The following is a 15,588-nucleotide window of genomic DNA, read 5'->3' on the forward strand; positions in this document are numbered from 1 at the left end:
TAGCAGAGAGGTTGGCAGTTCAGAACCCCCCCCTCCCGCCCGGCACTGTGGGTACCATGCCTGGTGGTCTCCTCCCAAAAGGTCAGGGCCTGAAGGTCCAGTGGAGAGGGTCTGTCTGTACACGTGGGGCTGTGGTGGGTTGCACCCACAGTGCTCTGAATACTGCTAACGCGGAGGTCACCATTGCCACCCCGTGGCACTGAGCTTGACTCATCCCTCTTTACCATCAAGTTCATAAACAAAATACAGCAAAGACCACCAGCAGGTGGCCTCCGGAGAGAACTCCTGTCAACTACCCTCAGACGATGCTGGCAGCCAGACCTGCCTGTGAACTGACCAGACACGCAGACAGCCCCCAGGTCCCACCGAGACAGAGGTGACAGCAGTGGAGCACTGCGGTCAGGGCTCTGCACGGTCACCCTTGATTGACCAGGGCTTCCCTGGAGTTAGGTGTTGCTTGTACCATGATTCACAAGGGAACACTGGGGGCATTCAGAGGACACGCACTCCTGTTCCGCACACAGGTGCGCCCCAGCACATCATTAAGTGGACTCACAGGTCACTGGGGGCAGTGGGACGCGGTTCTCTTCGGCCCGACCACAGTGCTGGGACAGGACAGGCTCACAGCCTTCTCGGATTCAGAAGTGCATTCAGGGTGAGGTGGCGGAGAATGGCCGTGAGAAAGGTTCACCTGTGTCCAGTGAGGGCAGATCCGCTTGTTCAAGGGCAGGCGGGCGTTGTCTGTGAGCTGGGTGTGCTAATCCAGGACCAGCCGAAGGCGGGCCTTGCCTGGTGGGGTGGTCACCTAACGATTGACTGATTGACTGTCATGTACCTTCCGCCCTTTATGAGCCTGCCTGCCTGCCCTGTGAGCTGAGTGTGCACCATGCTGCTGGGCCCTGAGGTGGACTCCAGAGCCCCTGTCACTGGACCTTCGGGTGGATTGGTGCGAGCGCTTGTCAGTGGAGCCTGGGGTGGGCCGTGGAGCTGGACCCTGTGATGGGCCATGGTTCTGGACCCTGGGGTGGGCCTGGCATGGCCTTGCTCCACAATTGCTGGGTGTGAGGTCTCCCTAGTGGAGCCTGTTGTGGCCCGTCCCGCTGGTGGACTTGAACTCCCTGGGCCTGGTCTGAGCCTGCAGTGGGTGCTGGGCACTCTGTGGACACATGTAGGGAGCATGATCATCTTGACTCCTATCCTGTTCCTGCCCTCTCAGGAGATGGCCACTGGGGGATGAAGAGGCCACGGGCACCTCAGTCTTTGGAACAATCAGGGTGCCATGCTGTGTGGGGGCTGTGTCCCACTCTGAGGAACAATCCTTTTGTGTCCATTACACATCATTGTCCGTCCCTCCCCAGAGGGTCACAGGGCTCAGGCTGACCGGGGCACTCTCTCTCAAGTAGAAATAGCACCTGTGGGACAGAGGGCCACTCTAGGGAGCCATACTGTAGCTCAGGATGGACATGGTAGTGGGGACCTTGCAGTGGTCATCACTGGGGTCCGGAGATTTGTGTCTGCCTTGGCTGCCACCCCCACCAGCCACTGGCACTTGCCTTCTTGAAACCACTTACTGTCTCCATCAGGAGGGACCCTGGAGAGAGGGTCATGCAGAGGGTGCAGGGTGTGCTGGGTTCTGTGCACACCTGTGTCCTCCCGAGCTCAAGGTGCTGTGGACGGAGGCACACCTGGGCTTGGAGATGTGAGGGGTGCTTCCTGAGGTCACACATCTCAGGGTGGCTAATTGCCTGACAGATGCGCCAAGAGTGTTTTTGGATAAACGAAGGTCATCTAAGTAAAGATGAAGTATGTCTTGTGGGTCCAGCCTGCCCTGGGTGCTGTGGACGTGGGCAGAAGGGGGAGGTTTCCATGATGTCACCATAGAAAGGACCTGTGAAATGTGGCAAGACCCTCACGGGCTCGGATCCTGCGGGATTCTGAATGAAGGTAGAATCTCCATCCCTTGGTCTCCGTTTTCTGCTCCGAGCATCATCCCACTCGCCTGGCCCCTCGAGCACTCTGAGGGAGCTCACCTGGTTTGGGGGACCTCTCAGGGAGCTGAGCCCAGATCGTGTCCCAACACCTGAACCTTGGGCTCTGTCGGCAGGCTTGGAGCAGGGCATTCCTAGGGCACTCGCTCTGGAGGGCTTCCTGGAGGCCAGGCCCTGCTGTCCACCGTGGCTGTGCACGTGCTGGCTGGGCAGTAACTGTGGCTGTCCTTACTGTCGTAGAGTGCGCCTAGTGTTGGATGGAGTATGGCATCCACCACTTCCCTGCCCGTCACCAGAGCGCAGCCCACAGGACCCCTGTGTGGGGAAGGACGGGGTCGGCAGTGGGCGTTCCCAGAGGCCTCGGGCCTGGAAGTGAAGTACTTCTCCTTGGATGTGGGGTAGGGGTCCCAGGAGGTCTGACTAGAGAGACGGTGGGATGCAGGTGGGGTGCCTTGGCAGCTCTGAGCTCAGAAGGGGCAGAGGCTGATGAGGGGCCCTGTGACCCCCATAGCTGTGGAGAGACTATGGGTGGCAGCCGGCTTGCAGCATGCGGGACTGAGGGTGCGTGGGACTCTGGACTTGGAGGGGGCTGAGCAGGGAGTGACGGGCCAGAGGAGGGGCTGGCGCCCTGGGCTGGGACGTGCGTCAGGGCTCATCCCAGAGTGGGTGTTCTAGCCCGCTGAGTGAGGAGATGGGAAGGTGGGCCCTGCAGGAGTGGGCGGTGGGGTAGGCTCCCAGCTGACCCGAGGCACATTCATTGGAGGCACATGGCCCTTGTCCTGTGGAGGCAGGTGAGGGTTGGGACTGGCCCCACTGCCATGAGGAGGTACAGGTGGAGACAGGCCTGCTTGGACCCTGTGGAGGAACTGGAGAGGAGGAGGTGGGTGCCGGTGGGTCTGTCACATGTGGGGGTGAGGCCTGTACTCACAGGGCTCCCCTGGTAGGTGAGGACAGGCTGCATTGTGGCAGGTTCCTGGGCACAGACCTTGGGGATGTGAGGTCCTTACCTGTGTAGAAATAACACCACTCCAGTCCAGAGGACAGGGGAGGGTCAGGCCCTCCTGAAGGTGCTGAGCAGGTGACTCTGCGTGGTCCCTGATGGGAGCCAGGGACACGGTAGCCCAGCCACGCAGCACCTAACCAGGCCAAGGCTCTGGATGTAGCAGGGAGGGTGGCTGTGGGCAGCGGTGTCCTGAAGCTGAAGCCAAATGGAGGTGCCATGATGACCAGAACAGCCACCACCCTGCTGACCGGGCCCCTTCAACACCCACCTTTTGGTGCCGTTCCAGGACCAGGGGTCACTCCCGAAGGCTGGACGTCGGAGATCAGCGCGGCCGCTGGGCCCTTGGGCCGCATGGCAGGGCCCAGTGCCTCCAGGGCCAAGAAGAGGAAACCCAACTTCTGCCCGCAGGAGACGGAGGTCCTGGTGGCCAAGGTCAGCAAGCACCACGAGCTGCTGTTCGGGACAGGACTGCTCAAGGCAGAGCCGGCACGCAAGTACCGCGTGTGGAGCCGCATCCTGCAGGCGGTCAACGCGCTGGGCTACTGCCGCCGTGATGTGGTGGACCTCCAGCACAAGTGGAGGGACCTGCGGGCCGTGGTGCGGCGCAAGCTGGCCGAGCTGCACAAGGTGGTCCCTGGACCCACTGCGGGCAAGCCCCAGGCCCTGAGCCTCACGCCCGTGGAGCAGGTGGTGGCCAAGACCTTCTCCTGCCAGGCCCTGGCCCCCGAGGGCACTGGCCCCGAGCTGCCCAGAGGTGAGTTCCTGCCAGGCTCAGGTGCAGGTTCCTGGATCTCCTAGCGAGCCGTCTGTGTCCGCTGTTGGGGCTGCACCTCCTGCTCTGAGGGGACCTCGCTGTCTCCCTCCTCCTCTTCCTCCTCTTCTCCTTCTTCTTTTCCCTCCTCCACTCCCTCCTCCCACCCTCCTCCTCTCCCTCCTCTTCCTCCCCTCTCTTCTTCCTCCTCTCCCTCCTCTTCTTTCTCTTCCTCCTCTTCCTCTCCCTCCTCCTTTCCCTATTCCTGCTTCTTCCTCATCCTCCTTCTTTTCCTTCTCCCTTTCGCCTTCCTCTGTCTGCACTGGTCTTCCCCCACTTTCTCGTCCTCTTTATAACCATCACCATCTTTATTCCCGTGTCTGCCCACCCATCTGTCCATTCTTGCACTTGATAAACACCTGTCAAGCACTGAAGGAGCTTTAGAAGAAAATCCTTCTCTTTAGCTTTTGGCTCCGCCCTACTTCTCAGTCCCTGAGCTGAGAGCCCAGCCCACACAGAAGAGCTAGAGGATTGGGTGTCATGGTCATCCAGTGAGACTGGGGGCCCATGACCCTTGGGGACCGACTGAGGCTGCGTCTGACCCTGTGCCTGGTGCACACAGCAGAGTGCAGGGGTTTGGAGACGCGCTTCCCTGCCAGCTGCTCTGACTGATACTCTCCTGTTCTGTCCTCCTAGAACTTCGTCCTCTGTCATTTGCCTGATCATGACCTGAATTTCAGCCTGCAGGTGGACATGTGTGTCCTATGATAGTTTTTCATCGAGAATGAACTCTTGTGACCCTGAAAAGTTGAGATGGGCAGATTGAGACTCGAGGGGAGAGTGCTGGGGGCGGGCTGTCCTCCAGGAGAATGGCGTAGCTGGGGGTCTGTGTTCTCCACTCAAAGTTCCCGGCCAGGCTCTGCCTGGGGACTGGGGTGTGGGGACCGGTGCTGGGAGTGTGTACAAGGAGCAGAGGTGCTGCAGCCCCTGGGCCACACTCAAGCTGGGGGACAGCTTCTGAGGCAGCCGCCCCCACCTCCACTGTTGAGCTGGACCAGGACCATGGTGCTGTGTCCCTGTACTGGGCTCTGGCCACAGGGAGATGGAGTTCTCTTGTGGAGCTGGCCAGGCTTGGCCGTGGCCAGAGACAAGGTGGGGTCCCTTGCTGCTTGGGCCTGTCCCTGTGTCCTGTGTGACTAGGGCCCATGATGACGGAAGAGTCAGCACCACTGGCAGCTATTCTGGTCTCCACTGGGCTGGGGGCGATGGCACAGTACCTGCAGGTGTGTGTGTACATAGATGAAGGCCTTGTGTGCGTGCGTGTGTGTACATACATGGATGAGGGTGTGGTGTGCAGGTGTGTGTATACACATGGATGAGGGCCGTGTGTGTAGGGAGGGGGTGTGTGTGTCCCCACAAATGAAGGCGTTGCCTGCAGGTGTAGGAGGGTGGGGGGTGTATGTGTCCCCAAAGATGAGGGTGTTTCCTGCAGGGTTAGGGGGTGGGGGGTGAGGGGTGTCCACAGATGAGGGGATTGTGTGTGTGTGTAGATGAGGGCAGTGTGTGTAGGGAGGTGGGGTATGTGTCCACAGATGAGGGCACTGTGTGTGTAGGGGGGTGTGTCCCCCACAGATGAGGGCGTGGCCTGCAGGGGGGTGTGTGTGTGTGTGCACACAAGGACGTGGGTCAATAGGGACCGGTCTGGGTGGGTTGGGGCCTTATCCAAGAGTGTTCTGGTTGTCTCCTCAGCAGTGAAGGGAGGGGTGACCACATGGCTCCTCTTTTTTAGAACTGTAAGAATGGTTCTAAATCACACTTCTTGCTTGGGGGTGGAGCCCCATGTTCACCCCGACCCCCATTCCTGTCTGTGTGAACGTGAGCCTCCTGGGAGATTGGAGAAGGCCTGGTGCCTGTTAGCATCGCGGCCATGCCCAGGGAGTAGGGACGGCAGTGTTACCTCACCATGGCCTGAGGAAGGAGCGTGGTGTCCACAGTGACATTAGTGGGACTGGAAGTTTCCACGCTTTCCCTAAGAGCTGGCTGGATATCATAGCATCTAGATCTCTGTGACTGTGAGCTCAGGGGGTCCCCCCAGCCTGCAGGGTGGTCCTAGTCCACCACAGAGGAGAAACTGAGGTGCTGTGTGAGGATTCAGCGCCCCGAAGACTGAGCTGAGGGAGAGCATGGGCCCTTCCTTCCCCAGGAGAGAGGGCGGGGTTGGCCCTCATACCCCCCTGAAGCCAACTGGGGTCTCTGGCCCTTCAGTCGGGGCCCCTGTCTGTGGCAAAGGATGGAGCAGCAGGCGAAGGGGTCACCAGGCCAGGGTGGGGACCTTCCTGCACGTGGCAGGCGTAGGCACAGTGGTTGAGGGTCTCAGAGGGCACCTCGTGCCCTTTAGAGCATCGCATGTGTGAGGTCGTCCCATCTGTATTCTGGCTGCTGTCCTCGTGTGTCCTTTTGACTCCTGGCCCAGTGTCCCTCTGCCCCCTGAGGCTGCTCGTCCACCCAGGGCCCATGTTTAGTTAGGGTGCTGACTTGATCAGGTTGGGGCACTGCATGCACCATTTCCTGAAGTATTCCCTGGCATGATTGCTGGGGTCGCCCAGGTAGAACTGAAGATGAGGAGGACAGGTGGCACATGGCCAGATGCTGTGGCGGGGTAGGGTGTCTGTGGGCTCCCCTCAGTCATATTGGGAATATGAGGGGGTCAGATGTTGGTCAGGACACTAGGAGGTGAAAGGTGAACAGACCCACCCGCCCCAGCCTGGAGGGGAGAGACGGTTCTGACCAGGCGGGCCCTTGAGTGGCTTCAGGACACTTGCCGTGGGAGAGGGTGGGTGGGCCAGGGACCGAGGGTTGGGTGGGCACGCGGGACGGGGAGACTCTGGGTCAGGGCTCTGCCTTGTGGCTCACGTGGACCCCATGATGCACCTTCGTGGAGTGGAATATACCCAGGATGCACTGCAGCCGCTTTATGGCGGTGGCTGCAGCTGTGACTGTCACATCCAGCGGCTCACCCCTGAAGGGAAAGGACCTTTCCATGACCTCACGGGTCCCCACCATCCTTCCAGTCAGTCACCCCATCTCCACTCTGAGCCAGGGCCCCTTGGGCTCACTGTCCTTCTAGCCTGTGCCACTGACAGCGTTAGACTTCCTGATGGATCTTGAGATGTTCTTTACGGAGGTGAACGCGACACCAATCCTTGTCAGTTTGTCCTGATGTAGAAGATACGGTAATAGAAAGGTATTCAGTCAGTGTGCTGCCTGCCAGTTCGACAGTCACTGAACCGAACCCCAGATTCACCAAGTGCATGCTCATTGGATTACAGAAACTATATTGGATACAGGACTTCGTCCTAAGATAGATGCCTGTGCTGTTGATATCTCCCCTCAGTGTATCATTTATCTTAATAGTATCTTTTAAGGATCAAACATTTTACTTTTTAATGTTAGCAGCTGTTCAGAATAGTGTTTGGTTTTTGTACTCTACCTAATAATATTTTGCCTACTAAAACATTATGATATCAATGATATTGTTTGATAATTTCCACACTCTGCTGGATCTGCCTTCTTTGGAATGGTCAGTTGGCCAAGTGGTTGTTCTCCATATTTCTTGACACAACTTGGTGAGCACATCTAGGGCAACATCTGTTAGTTGAAATACATCAGTTGGTATACCATCAATTCCTGGGGTCTTACTATTTTTCCAGTTTCTTTCAAGCATCTTGAACTTCTTCCTTCATCACCACCCACTCTTGCTCATGTATCGTTTCATGAAATTCTTCTGTGTCTGCTGATTCCTTTCGGTACAATGACTGTATACTCTTAACCATCTACATGCAAGCAAGATTCTGCTGCAGATTATCCAAAAATGACTGGAACAGCATATCAGCAGAGAAGTGCCAGAAGTCCAGGCTGGGTTTAGAAGGGGTCGTGGTACTAGGGATATTGTAGCTAATGCTAGATGGATCTTGGCTGAAAGCAGGAAATAGCAGAGGAATGTGTATCTGTGTTTTATTGATTATGCAAAGGCATTTCACTCTGTGGATCACAACAAACTGTGGTTGACTCTGAGAAGAATGGGAATCCCAGAAGAATTGATTGTGCTAATATGAAACCTATACTTGTACCAGGAGGCGGTCGTCAGAACAGAGCAAGGAAACACTGCATGGTTCAAAATTGGGAAGGGTGTATGCCAGGGATGTGTCCTATCTCCATACCTTTTCAACCTGTATGCAGAACAGATTATCCAGGAGGCTGGGCTCTATGAGGAGAAGTGTGGCATCAGGTTTGGAGGAAGAATCATCAATAATCTGTGTTATGCAGATGACACAACCTTGCTTGCTGAAACTAAGGTGGACCTGAAGCGCTTGCTGCAGAGGGTCAAGGACTACAGCTTTCAATATGGATTGAGGCTCAGTGTCAAGAAGACAAAGATTCTCACCACTGGACCAATTGGCAGCATCAGGATGGATGGTGAAGAGATAGAGATTGTAAACAGCTTTAGTTTGTTTGGCTCCACAGTCAACACTCTTGGCACCAGCAGCCAGGAAATTAAAAGACGTATTGTGATGGGAAAGTCTGCTCTTAGGGACCGTTCCAAAGTACTGAAGAGCAGTGGTGTCACTCTGGAGAGTAAGATGCACCTGATACAGGCCATGGTCTTTGCATCAGATGGCTGGATAGTGATTAGGGAGCATAGAAGGAGAATTGATGCCTTTGAGCTTTGGTGCTGGAGAAGAGTAGAAAACAAACAGGTTTGTTCTAGAAAGGGTTAAACCAGTCTGCTCCGTGAAGGCAAAGATTCTGAAGCTTCGTCTGACATACTTTGGGCATGTTGCAAAGAGGAACCAGTCCTTGGAGAAAGACGTCATGCTTAGGAGGGTGGAGGGACAGCTCAGGAGAGGAAGACCCTCTTTGAAGTGGATTGACTCAGTGACTGAGGTAATAGGGGTAGGTGTGTCGGTGACAGTGAGATTGTCACAGGATAGAGCAGGGCTTAGGGCTGTTGTACGTAGGGTCACTATGAGTTGCAGGTAACTCGACAGTACATAACAGCAACAACAACAACAAGTACAACTACAACTAAAACATTGCAAGAGTTTCCCCCATCAACAGATGTTTTATAATTTTCATTTAAACCTGTGATCGGCATTGAAGTGAGTTTTTGTTTGATTATTTGGTGTTGAGGTTCAGTATCTCATTGCGGCAATTTGATTGAAAAGACTAGCTTCCCACCAAGGACTCTGTCGTGGGACTTTCTCTAAATTCAGTTTGCTGTGTCTTTGTGTGGGATATCTATTTATTACACATGGCAATGACATCCTAGCTTGGTTGTTGTTGTCGTTATGTGCCGTCTCTGCTTTCAGTCAAGATCCATCTAACATCAGCTACAATATCACTAGTTCCATGGCCTTTTCTAAACCCAGCCTACACTTCTGGCAGTTCCAGTTGGTTTTGGGTCATTTTCAGCAGAATCTTGCTTGCATGTGATATTAATGATACTGTTCAATAATTTCCACACTCTGGCACCTTTCTTTGGGATAGGAACAAATATCGATCTCTTCCAGTCAGTTGGCCAGGTGGTTGTCCTCCAGATTTCTTGGCACAACTTGGCGAGTGCATCCAGGTCTGTTTGTTGAAATATGTCAGTTGACATGCCATCAATTCCTGTGGTCTTGTTTTTTGCCAGTTTTTTTTCTGAATATGTTGAACTTCTTCCTTCATCCCCACAGGCTCTTGCTCGTATGTTGTATCATGAAATTTTTCTGTCGGCCAATTCCTTCTGGTACATTGGCTCTGCATATTCCTTTCCATCTTTTAATGTTTCCTGTGTCATTCAATATTCTGCCCATAGCATCCTTAAACTCGAGGCTTGAATTTATTCTTCAGTTTCTTCAGCTTAAGAAATACTGAGTCAATTTGGCCTTTTTTATTTTCTGACTCCAGCTCTTTGCACATTTCATTATATTACTTTGTCTTCGTGTGCTGCCCTTTGAAATCTTCTGTTCACCTTCTTAATATCTTGATTTCCTCCCTTTGCTTAGTCTTCTCGGTGCTCTAGTTCAATATTCAGAGTCTCGTCTGGCATCCATCTTGGTCTTTTCTTCCTACTCTGCTTTGTAATGACCTTTTGTATTCTTACTGGACGATATTGTTGATATCCTCCCACAGCTCATCTGGTCTTTGTTCATTGGTGTTCAAGGCCTCAAACCTTTTCCTTAGATGGTTTTGAAATTCGAGTGGGATATACTCAAGGTCAAATTTTGGTTCCTGTGGATTTGATTGAATTTTATTTAACTTTAGCTTAAACTTACATACGAGTAGTTGTTGATCTGTTCCACAATCAACACCTGACCTAGTTTTCACAGCTGATATTGAACTTCTCTGGCAATTCTTTCCACAGATGTAATTGATCTGATGCTGTGCATCCCATCACGTGAAATCCATATGTGTAGCTTGCTTTTGTGTTTCTTATAAAAAGTATTTGCAATAAATATATCATTAATTGTACAGAATTCTATCATTCTATCTCTGTCTTCATTTCTATCTCAAAGTCCATGTTTTCCAACTACTGATTTTTCTTCTGTGTTCTCAGCTTTTGCATCCAGTCACCCATTATTATGAATGCATTTTTTTATTATACTAGTTTATTTACAAAATTTGAATACATTGTTTTCCAGAACGGATTCTCCCAACTTCCCTCACCTTCCGCAATCAAATTGTACAACTTTCTGATTAATTCTCCCCTCTCCCCGCACATCCTCACCCCTCTGCTTCCAATCACCCCCACCTTGGATCCTCATACTCATTCTACAATAATGGTTTTATACAATATTTTTCCTTATGAGACTGAGTTCGTTCACGCATCATTATTCTTTCCAGTCCTTGACAAGTTAGGTAAGAATTTACAAAATTACTGCTCCCGTGTGCTACGTAGTATTCCACTGTGTGATTGTATCATAGTTTCTCAATCCATTCGATGGTGACTGGACATCAGGACTGTCTCCATGTTCTTGCGATGGTGAACGGTGCTGCTATGAACACTGGGGTTCAAGTCTCAGTTCTCGTTTTCTCAGGGTATATGCCAAGCAGTGGAATGCCTGGGTCGTATGGAATCTTGATTGCTTATTTGGTTGATTTCTGACTGCAAAAGTTGGTAGAAATCTGTTTCCTCCTTTTTGGCTCTAGTTGTTGGTGTATATATTTGAATGATAGTGGTGCTCATTGGACTTTGCTTGTATGTGTATGGATATTATCCTGTCATTTACAACATTGTATTTCCAGATGGATCTAGAAATGACTTTTTTAACTATGAAAGCAACCCCATTTTTCCTCACCTTTTCATCTCTGGCATGTGATCATCTGATTAAAAATGCCCCGTGCCAGTCCATCTCATCTCGCCAATACCTTGTATGTCCATTGTGTGTTCCATTTCTTTCTTAACAATGTCCAGTTTCCCTGCATTCAATCATCTCACATTCCGCATTCCAGTCACTAGTGTCTGTTTACAACTGTTCGCCTTCTTTGTGTTTCCATATATCTTGATTACTATAACTTTAAAATAAATCCTGAAATAAATTGAGAAGTGCGTCCTCTACTCTGTTTTCGGGAAGTCTTTGTGTAGAGTTGGCATTATTCTTCCTCACATATTTAGTAGGATCGGCCATGGATTTTCATTATAGGAAAATTTAAAGTGTATATTCAGTATTTTTTTTTATGATTTTGTGTGCATGTACCGTCAAATCAGATCTGACTGGTACAGGAGGATATTGCTCCTCTGTCTCTGGCAGAGCATCTGGTGGATTTGAACTGTGTACCTCTGGGATTGCAGTGCAGCTTCTTGCCACTAGGCCACCAGAGCTCCCCTATTCAGTATTTTTAATGTTATTAAGCTATTTAAGTTACCTATTTCAAGCATGCCTTGATAATCTAATGTTTTTCAGGGAGCTATCCATGTCATCTAAATTGTCACTGGAGTCTGTGCACACAGTGTGCCTGCAATGGGAACTGTGCACACAGTGTGCCTGCAGCCGGGACCGTGCACACAGTGTGCCTGCAGCGGGGACCGTGCGCACAGTGTGCCTGCAGCGGGGACCGTGCGCACAGTGTGCCTGCAGTGGTGCCTGTGTGCACAGTGTGCCTGCAGTGGGGACCGTGCGCACAGTGTGACTACAGTGGGGACCATGTGTGCACAGTGTGCCTGCAGTGGGGACTGTGCACACAGTGTGACTACAGTGGGGACCATGTATGCACAGTGTGCCTGCAGTGGGGACCGTGCACACAGTGTGCCTACAGTGGGGACCGTGCACACAGTGTGCCTGCAGTGGGGACCGTGCACACAGTGTGCCTGCTGTGATGACCATGCACACAGTGTGCCTGCAGTGGGGACCGTGCTCACAGTGTGCCTGCTGTGATGACCATGCACACAGTGTGCCTGCAGTGGGGACCGTGCACACAGTGTGCCTGCAGTAGCCTTTGATTACCAGCAGGTGTGGAAAGCTTGTGCTGCTTTTCTGATCCAGATAAATTATAGCTTCTTTTTGTTCTTGATTAGTCTGACTAGAGGTTTATCGATTTTATTGATCATCTTAAAGAACCAGATTTAGACTTTGTTATTTTTCTATTGTCCAGTGTTGAGTTAATTGACTTCTGCTCATCTTTATTATTTCCTACTTTCTACTTACTTTGGGTTTGATTTGCTTTTGTTTGATTATTGACAGGAGACCTTTCCTCTTTTCCAGTGTAACATTTATTCCTGAAATTTCACTCTGTTCTGTGCACTGCTTTCCATATATGTATATATGTACATGTACACACACACACACACTTTTATATGTGTGCTTTTGTTTCTTCCAGTTAAAATGTTTCTTATAATTTCCACCTGTGATTTCTTTTACTAGTGATTATTTTTAAGTGTGTTGTTTAGTCTTCAAATGATTATATTTTCAGATATCTTTGAGTTACTGATTTCTAGTTTAACTCTTTATGTGGTCATAAAAAGATATTTTGTATAGTTTCATTTATCTTAAATATACTGAGACTTGCCTTGTGGCCAGAAAAGGCCTCTATCTTGATAAAGGTCCCTTGTGAACTTGGTAGGAATGCATGTGCTGTGTCTGGGTGGGGTGTGTGATGGGGGGTGCTGTGGCTGCATGGTGGGTGTGTACTGTGTGCGGTTTCTGGGTGACATGTGTGATATCTACATCTCACTCAGGTCCGCTACTCAACCTGCTGTCCGTCTCATTGTGCAGTGACACTTGGTATTTCTGCTCCTCAGAGAGTAGAACCGTTGACGTTGCAGACTGCCGCTGTGAACCTGGCTGATTGCCCTTTTTTCATTCTGTCTGTTTTCACTGCAGATGTGTCTAACTGTGCTGTTAGTCACCTAGAAACCTAGAGGAGTTTTGACTTTTTAAAAAATCTTTTGTTGCTCTTCTAGTCATAAAATATCCTCTTTTATCCTTAGTTTTGTTGTTTGGAGTGATACTCTGTCCACTATAGTTTCTCATGATTTTTTTTCTCCTGGCTCTTTTAATTATAAGTTTTATCTGATTTTTGAAAGTATCATGTGTATTTGAGGTTTGCTTTTAATCTCATGCTGAGTGCCCATGCATTTGATGGGAATGGTGAAAGCATGCTCTGTGGTAGAGCTGCGGGTGGATGCAGCGTGTAACGTGCCCTCGCTGAAGGGGTCTGTGTAGAATGCGTGATGTGGGTGCAGCTGAGGAGCAGGATGTCTGGTTTTGTTTAACTTTCATGAATTACAGTTGGCACCTGCGTGGCCCGTGACTAATGGCTCCTCTCGTGACCGCCGGCACTGGGCACGTCTCGCTCCAGCGTCAACACCGACGTGCTCGGCTTTGACCTGCGGTCCTGCTGGTCGCTCTCTTCGTTCCCAGTTGCTCGGTTTCTCTCCACTCTTTCTTTGCGTCTCCATCGTTGCCTTATTAGCAAGGCCTCTGTTTTTTTGCTCTGTCATTTAGAGTTGTGTCTTTCACAGTTCGCCGTCCTGTCAGATATCAGTGTGCCATATCACATAGACATTCTACCCCCTGAGGTATTTCCGTACAATTACTCATGCCAGTAACAGTATGTTGTTGTTTGCAATAACATTGCTGATTTTACTTTGATGATGAGCTGTCTTTTGGGGAGATTGAGCAGGAGGAGGCCATGTCTGGGGTGTCTGCCATGCTGTTGACGCTCCTCTGTTTTCTGTGGAGACCACCTTTCCGTTTATTTGACCCTTCCAAGCAGAAGAACTTGCTGACGCTTCTGGTTGTGCACGTCTGGTAGAAACAGACTCTCTCAGCTTTTGTTTGTCTAAAAGAAATCTTTATTTTGCCTCTATTTTTAAAACATGTTTTCACTTTGTATGGAATTCTATCTGAAATTTCTTTTTTTTTGTTATCATTTCATAATTTTAAAGTTGTCATTTCTTCATCTTTTAGTTCTTATAGTTTTGGGTCAGAGGATGAAATAATTTTTATATCTTGTTCTGTGAATGATGTGCACTTTCCCCTGGCTCTTTTAAAGACTGCGTTATCACCGCTGTCAGGCTTATAGGTAAGGTACTTGCCAGACGTTGGAGTTTTGTGCCCACCCAGAGAACTCGTGGATGTGAGTTCTGCAGACCTGCTGCTAAGAAATGATCCGCTGAAAACCTGTGGAGCAGGTTCTACTCTACACGTGTGATCACGGACAGCGCACGGGGCAGGGTGTCCCCACACCTGTGATCACGGACAGCGGACCGGGCAAGGTCACCCCACACCTGTGATCACGGACAGCGGATGGGGCAGGGTGTCCCCACACCTGTGATCACGGACGGCAGACGGGCAGGGTCACCCCATACCTGTGATCACGGACGGCGCACGGGGCAGGGTGTCCCCACACCTGTGATCACGGACAGCGGACCAGGCAAGGTCACCCCACACCTGTGATCACGGACGGCAGACGGGCAGGGTCACCCCACACCTGTGATCACGGACGGCGCACGGGGCAGGGTGTCTCCACAGATACATGCTCTGTGTCAGAATGGGCTCTGTGGCTTTTAGAACCCCACTAGTGTTTTTTTTTTAATACTTGTTCATGCTTGGGGCTTGTGGAAATTTTTAGATCTGTCAGTTTATGGTTTTTATAGAATTGGAATAAATTTTAGTCTCTCATTCTGCATTATTTAATCTTTTCATCTCAGCTAGTGAAATGCTTATTTGAAATTAAAGGTGTTTTTTTTTTTTACTTCACAAATTTAATTTCTGTCTTTTCCCTATATTCATTTCTCCTCTTACTGGCAACCCAATTTTGTTTACATATTATGTGTATTTACCATACTATTTTTTAGTGTCTAAAAAGACGTCAGTTGGGAAAGATGGGAAGGGGCCAGAGGAGAGGCTGACCCCCAACAAGGTGGACTGGCCCCGGGACTGCAGTGATGGGCTTGCGCATGGTGGACATTGTAAGGACGGTGCTGCAGAGGGCAGAGCTCGGCTCTGGGGTTTGTGGGTCCCTGTGAGTCATAGTGACTTAACTGCCCCCAACAACAACAGCAGCAGAAACTGTGCCACACTAGCTGCGGACGAGACCGTCTCTCCTCACTCCACCATCTCGGTCAGTTCTTTATCTGTTTTCTGTTCACTAACTGTTCTTGATAAGTCTAGTCGGTTTTAGCTGATGATAGACATAGTAAACTTATTGGAGAGTTTTGTTTATTTTTAAAAAGAGTTGGGCTTTGTTCTAGAAGGTGGTTAAGTTGGTTATGAATGACGTTGATTTTTTTTGTGTGTGTACCATCAAATCAGATCTGATTGGTACAGGAGGAGATTGCCCCTCCTTCTCCAGTAGAGCAT

The 15,588-nt window shown here is 50.6% G+C and overlaps 1 protein-coding gene across 1 annotated transcript in view; it reads left to right on the top strand.

Annotated features, from left to right (window-relative positions):
* The first annotated feature begins 886 nt into the window (after positions 1-886).
* The window catches only part of TSNARE1 (t-SNARE domain containing 1), a 62,144-nt gene continuing 47,442 nt past the window's right edge, over positions 887-15,588 (top strand). Inside the window, 4 exon segments of the mRNA XM_006879447.1 lie at positions 887-974; positions 2,229-2,264; positions 2,267-2,365; positions 3,278-3,745. Coding sequence (XP_006879509.1) covers positions 887-974; positions 2,229-2,264; positions 2,267-2,365; positions 3,278-3,745 — 691 coding nt within the window.

This window comes from Elephantulus edwardii, unplaced genomic scaffold (assembly GCF_000299155.1).
Source record: "Elephantulus edwardii isolate Elephantulus edwardi_28Jun2011 unplaced genomic scaffold, EleEdw1.0 scaffold00003, whole genome shotgun sequence".
NCBI lineage: Eukaryota > Metazoa > Chordata > Mammalia > Macroscelidea > Macroscelididae > Elephantulus > Elephantulus edwardii.